The 7,113-nt window shown below is 44.2% G+C and overlaps 1 protein-coding gene across 1 annotated transcript in view; it reads right to left on the bottom strand.

Annotated features, from left to right (window-relative positions):
* The window catches only part of EML5 (echinoderm microtubule associated protein like 5), a 293,292-nt gene that overhangs the window by 165,965 nt on the left and 120,214 nt on the right, over window positions 1-7,113 (bottom strand). Inside the window, exons 12-13 of the mRNA XM_019518682.1 lie at window positions 2,169-2,275; window positions 1,649-1,767 (exon numbers count right to left, since the gene is read on the bottom strand). Of these exons, the coding sequence (XP_019374227.1) occupies window positions 1,649-1,767; window positions 2,169-2,275 (226 nt within the window). The remainder of the gene's footprint in view (window positions 1-1,648; window positions 1,768-2,168; window positions 2,276-7,113) is intronic.

The raw sequence follows: 7,113 nt of genomic DNA, 5'->3' as shown, positions 1-7,113 counted from the left end.
CCTGGGCTGGGGCTCCCACACTGCATCAGTCGGCCTGGCCATGGCACCTCCCCTGCCCTGGCACCTCCCCTGCCCTTGTACTCAGCTTTGGTGAGTCCACAATCCAAAAAGGATGTGGAGAAGCTTGAGAGTCCAGTGAAGAGCCACGTGCATGATGAGAGGTCAGGAAAACAGACCTTACGATGACAGGCTGAGAGCTATGGGACTCTTTAGCCTGGAAAAGCACAGGCTCAGGGGTGACCTGATGGCCACCTAGAAGTTTATCAGGGGTGCCCACCAGTATCTGGGGGAACGTTTGTTCACCAGAGCGCCCCAAGGGATGATGAGGTCGAACGGTCATAAACTACTACAAGACCGTTTCAGGCTGGACATAAGGAGGAATTTCTTTACTGTCCGAGCCCCCAAGGTCTGGAACAGCCTGCCATCGGAGGTGGTTCAAGCACCTACATTGAACACTTTCAAGAGCAAAATTGGATGCTTATCTTCCTGGGATCCTATAACCCCAGCTGACTTCCTGCCCTTTGCGCGGGGGGCTGGACTCGATGATCTTCCGAGGTCCCTTCCAGCCCTAATGTCTATGAAATCTATGAAAGTGAGCCTGCTTAATATTCATCTGGAAATAAGCCAATTTACTGATAACAGCATAGGCACTGAAAGAAAAGTGTAGTTCAGCCTGAATTTTTCATTAGTTACCTTTATATCCATTTAGCAACCAGCCAGAACTCAATACAAAAACTCTACTCCCTTACCTATGAAGTTTTACTTCTGGTCTGAAAGAAAAGACAAGGCACCCCAAAATCTGAATCTTCTCTAAGCTACATTTTGTATAGGATGGCTTAGTCTGAGTTCTTAAGCCAAGCACCATTAAATACAGTTAAGTGCCCTACCATATGCCCATATTAGAATTCTCAAAAAAGTTTCCTCAGGACTAAGTACAGACATTCAAAAAGCCTGAGCCTGAACTGATTTAATCTTTGCAGGTTAGTCTATCCTGCCTAGATTGAACCAATTTGCAAGTGATTCACTTTTGATTCTGGAAATGCAGCCACAAACCTGCAGTGGCCCAGGCTAGAAGCCGGAAGTTAACTGTCTTAAAAGGACTTTATGAATTAACTTAAGTGATTGAACCACTACATACATTTATTTGTAAAACTTGCTGAAAACTAGCTGTGTACTCAAAAAAAAATATTTGGAAAGGTTATGCTATACTTTGCATCTAGAAAAAGAGATTGAAACCCGTCTTATTTAACTTTAACTAAAAAGTCTCTACTGACAGTAACACAATAAAACACATATAGAGGGAAGAATTATTTTCCAGATTGAGTCCTATATTTAGAAACCATTATCAAGATAATGAGACACCAACTGGGATTCCAGTAGAATCTATATTAGAACTTTCTAACTTGACAGTACAACCATTTCTCTTTGTAAAAATAGCAGTAAGCCTTTTATGGTTGTAAAAACATGAAACATGAAGCAGTTGAACTTAATCTTGAATGTATTCACTTAAATCTGTCAATCTTGTATTTGTTGCTATTTGTTTATAAAGTTTATTAGTCTAATATTTTTGCTGTACTTGAATTATTGGCTCATTAGCTTGACATCTATCCAGCCTGCTTTTTTTAGACAAAAGCCCAATTTTTCATACCCATGAACAAAGTGTAGTCTTATACTGTTTCCTGGAGCTCTCTCCCTTCTTTTAGAAGCTGCACTTTTTCGTTTTTCTTTGCATTGCTCTTTAAGCTGAGGTAGATCTTCTTTGTAAACCTTTAAGAAAGAGTATACATATATATAAATAGAAATAGTCTCAGGAAGAACAAATATCTGGGAGGAACATCTATCAAAGTTTTCCACAAAAAAGAAGGGTACAATAGTATCACTGTGGACATCTGCAATGACTGTAGCCAAAGGGCTATATTATTTGTTTTTTAATTACGAACAGTAGCGTATGACAAACTGTTATGACTGTATGAAACCACCGTCTTTCTGATGTATTTGAGTATTCTGAATTCATCAGATACCGACAATGAGCCAAATCCTAAAGTTCTCGCTCAGTCTGCATTTCAATAAAACTTCAATTGATGTTACAGTTCCCTTTAAAAAGGACCAGGTAGAATCTTCAGAAGGAAGTCAGAATCTGTTCCTGTGCTATTAAACTCCGAGCTTACCTGTCGACGGTATGTAATCTGAGTCTCTTGTTCAATTTCAGAGTCCAGCTCTGGAACATCAGACTGATCTGAATCTGATTCATCACTATTAGAATCAACTAGACTTTCTGTGATCAGGAAAAAAAAGAATAAGGAGACAACCTAATTAATATAGAGTATAGTCCAGAAAAAGACTTCAGTAACTCTAATTTGTAATGACTTCTGATAAAATATAACATGAGCTAGCTAATCTGTTATAAAAATTTAAATTAAAGTTTCATCATTTTCCTAATTCAATAAGTCACTAACCTGTACTTTCTTTTAACTTTAACTATGTTGCTTTATTTTTCTTTTTAATAGCTAGCTTTCATGTATTTAAATTATTTCATAGACACTCCAGTGCTCTCCAGCAGACAGAGAACTAACTGTTCAATAGAAGACCTGGGTTCCTTTCTGACTCTTTCAATGGTGTTTCTCAACTTCCACAACTGTGAAATAGCAGACATTATATTCACCTTCCTTTCTAAAAAAAAAATCATCAAATTCGACATGTATTATTACTAATAATCAGGGATCCTAGTTTCCCGTTTCCCACAGTAAAAATGAGGATTTCCCCCTTTACCAGAGAAAAAAGCAGATTTTTCATTTTAACAGGGAAACACGCAGATCTTGCACTTTTTCATAGGCTCTCTGTAGGCTAGCAGAGTTCCAGCCTGCAAGAGGCCAGTGGAAGCGGGAGGAGGGCAGTCAGGCCGGGTCCCTGCACCATGTGCATGTATATGCTCATGGCTGCCAGACAGCCTGGAGAGCAGCTCCCGGAAATAAGTCTGGTGAGGGGTGAGGGGAAGAGGAGGGGGGGATTGAGGCCCCCATAGGGAAGGAGGGATGGAGGGAGTTGGACAAAACTGGCTAGGGCTGCTGCCCAGTCGGGCAGTGCTTGGGGCCCAGAATGTGCAGCCACAGGGCTCCAGCGAGGAGTGGGATGGGGCTGCAGGTGACTTGTCCAGGGAGTGGGGTGGGGGGGTGGAGCCAGCTCCCCATCACTCTGCACACTCCTGGGAGGGCTGGGGGGAGGTGAGGCATGTGCCCTCCAGATGTGTATACGGGGTGGGCTGCCTACTGTGGGCTCAGGCTCCCCACCCTGTTGCCCTCCCCCAGAGGGCCTCTGCAGCCCAGTGGGTAGGCCCTGGCATGGCAGGGCAGAGCAGGCCCAAGCAGGGAAGCTCCTTGCCGCTGCAAGCCCTGTGTTACCCTGGTGAGGCATCCCCTGCCTGCCCAGCAACAGCGTGGGTAGCAGTGTGGGGTCACATCGCCAGGGCAGTGCAGGGCTCATAGCAGCAAGGAGCTTCCCCACCCAGCCCCTCTCTGCCCTGCCATGCTGGGTCCCACCCACTGGGCTGTGGAGGCTCTGGGGGGGAGGGCAGCAGAGTGGGGAGCCTAAACCTGCAGTACGCAGCCTGCACCTGCCCTGCACACATATCTGGGGGGCATGTGTCCTGCCTACTCCTCCCTGGAGTGTGCACAGAGGTGGCAAGTCAGCCCCACCCACCCCCAAGCCCATGGGGAAGGGGAAACCAGGTTCCACACCCAATTCTGCTGCAGCAGCCACCACCTCTTATGGGTGGCAGCAGGGGCTCAGGAGCTGCTGTGGGAGCAGGGGGCTGTGGACCTGGGTCCCTGGGGAGTGGCTTGAGAGTGAGGGGCCTGGACCTGAGTTTCATGAGCTAAAGGGGCAGGGGTAGCTCTGATTTTCCATCGTAAAAAAACCAAAATAAAAGTACCAAAATTTATAATTATTTAGAATTTATTACAATGATTGAGGCACTGGTAGGCTTCCAAAATGCTTTAAAAGTGTAAATATATCAATGAAACCTTGTGGTCAATATACTGATATATAGTGATATATAGTGGCATTTCATTTTAATCGCAGATTTGGGGGGGGGTTATCAGAGAATTTGCAATTTTTTTTTTTTTTTTATCAGAGAAAACCATGATCCCTGGTAATAATAATAATAATAATATATTCTAACTGGAATGACTAATTATTAATGTTACAGAGGAAACAGTATTTTAGGGGAAAAGTTCCCAATTCAGCACAAGCATGTTTGGACAAACTGGATATCTGTATACCCAGATCAGCTGACAACATAAAACTTCCTACGTTACATGTAACTGAACAATTTGTATCCACAAAAGTACATTTTTGTGGATACAAGTTTAATAACTTTTGAAAACTGGGACTACTGTGTTCTACTTACTGTTGGAAGCCTGAAATCTACATGAGAACAGATTTTAACTTCCATGGTTAAAACAGATACATTTTCATATAACTGGATCTTAAGCCCTTTAAAAATTACCAGTCATAAATAAGAGAATGAATTATGCTTAGAAAGGGAGTGGTAGGGTGCGCGAAACAGGCCATATTTAATTCCGATTCAGCCCGAACCGGGAACAGTGATTCAATTTGTTGATTCGGATCACTGTCACTGATTTGATTTGGTGGAATCCGAATCTGAAGATTCGATGCTGATTCAGAGAATCAGTGATCTGGCCACAGACACAGCTTTAAATGTTTTTTCTACATACCTCAAGGTACCAGGTGCGGCTTGCGAATGCTGTGATAGTGGGGCGGATGGAGCATCCCACAGGAGCATGGGGAGCCACCCTGCATGCTCGGTGGTGAACCCGGAAGTACTTTTCAGAAAGATTCTAATTCGATGGCTGCCCTACTTGGCCCCATCTCCACTGCCCCCCTATGCCTCACACTGCAAAGGGGGGCTCTGCCATGAGCCCTCAGAGGCCCTGATTGCCAGTGCTGCGGCTGGTGAATGCAGGGCTTTTTTTCTTTTTAAGGGCCGGGATGCTGGGGCCAGGCGGGGGATGGGGCCAGGCAGGGCAGTCATGGGGGCTTCTCCCGCAGCTCCCCCCGCCCAGGGAGAGGCAGGCACAGACAGAGGAGCTATGGGAGAACCTGCAGCCACCCAACTGTGCCTGCCTCTCCCCAGCCAATCCAAATCTCTGAATCTCTCCAAATCAATTCAGAGGCTTGAGATTCAATTTGGACCTTTTAATACATCTCCCAATTCAATTTGGATTCGGAGATTTGGCCACCAAATCGGGCCAAATCTCCTCCGAATCAAATCAGCAACCAAAGCTTCATACACCCTACAGAATAGATAATACAAGAATCAAATACTAAGAATTAAAGGAGGATAATATAATTAATCACAATCACTATAGGCTTATAAAAAAATAGATCTTGACTAACTGGATCCTTTTTCTGATGAATTACATGTTTGGTTGATAAAGATAATCATCAAAGGATCCACGAAGGATCATTGGATCCAGCCCCCTGCATGAGAAGGAAAGACATCTGGGGTCAGACGACCCTAGCCAGATGATTGTCCAGTCTTCTCTTGAAGACCTCTAGGGTAGATGATTGTACCACCTCTGTGGGGAGCTTGTTCCATAGTCTGGACACCCTAAGTATAAAGAAATTTTCCTAATGTTCAGCCTGAAACTATCTTCCAGGAGTTTGTGGCCATTTTTTCTAGTTTTCCCCCAGGGTGCCCTGGTGAACAGCCGCTCACCGAGCCCCTGATGTACGCCTCTGATATAGCGGTAAGCCACAATCAGGTCCCCTCTCAGCCTTCTTTTCTTTAGGCTGAAGACTCTGATACCCCTCAGCCTCTCCTCATATGGCTTGCCATGCAAGTCCCTGATCATGTGGGTGACCCTTCTCTGGACCCTCTCGAGCTTTACCACATCGTTGAAGTGTGGCACTCAAAACTGGACACAATACTCATCAATTGATGCATGCCAGAGTTTTATTGGCCCAATACTCATCAATTGATACATGCCAGAGTTTTATTGGCCCTAGCAGCTACTGTGTCGCATTGCCGGCTCACATTCATGCTGGGGTCTATTGTTACCCCCAGATCCCTTCATTTGTAGCGGTGGTCAGGTTAGCAATGCCCAGCCTGTAGGTATGCTGGGGGTTCTTCCTTTCCAGATGCAGCACTTTGCATTTCTTTATGCTGAACTTCATCTGGTTCTGTTCTGCCCAGCATGTCAGTCTGTCTAGGTCTGCTTGTATCTGCAACCAATCTGTGGGTGTGTCCGCACAACCCCAAATCTTGGTGTCATCCACATACTTGGCCAACAGCCACTACGCCATAATACACTTCCTTAAGACATTAGCCCTGGTATAAAACACTTTGATTAAGAAACTGGAATGAATTAAAATAGTCAACATAGTAGTCAATGTAAGTATATTAAAGACTAGTAAACTGACAAGTATCACAATGTCATTTGAAACTGAAGGAATCATCATCAATCATCGTCTTGCTAATGGTGTCCCTCAAAAAATAAGTTCTTGGCCCTACTCATTTTAATGTTTTTATTAATGACCTGTAAAACAACATAACAGAATTCCTGATAAAATTTGCATATGGCATAGATACTGATGGAGTGGTAAATAATGAAGGGTCACAGGTACAGAAGAATATAGAGTGCCTGTTAAAAAAGTTGAAAGCTATATGTATTACAATACAGCGAAGTGAAATGTGATCCAACTTTCAAGGAATGTAGGCCACACTCACCAGATGTGGAAGTCTGTCTTCAGAAGCAGTAACCAATAAAGTTATAGCCTACTAACAGACATGGAAGGGGGCACTTTACCAGAAGAAGCAGCATGTTAGTTTGACCTGGCTCCCCAGCATCTGAATAGATTGGGTGCTTCAGTGGGGCTTTTTGGCAGGTTTATCTAAAGCTGATTCAATCAGCTATTAGATAAAAGTGCCAAAAAGCCCTGCTGAAGCATGCTATCTATGCAGATGTTGGGTGAACTAGGTCAAACCAATACTATGGCTCTTCTGAACATGTGCTGCGCTTGGCACAGGGGTGCACTGAGCTGAAAGTAAAGCAGTGGGTTGGTTGTTTTTTTGGGTTTTTGGGTTTTTTTTTG

The sequence above is a fragment of the Gavialis gangeticus genome, unplaced genomic scaffold, assembly GCF_001723915.1.
Source record: "Gavialis gangeticus isolate Ggan-Ray unplaced genomic scaffold, GavGan_comp1, whole genome shotgun sequence".
Classification (NCBI taxonomy): Eukaryota; Metazoa; Chordata; order Crocodylia; family Gavialidae; genus Gavialis; species Gavialis gangeticus.
Note: the sequence above shows the minus strand (reverse complement) of the source record. Positions and strands in the feature narration are given on the sequence as shown.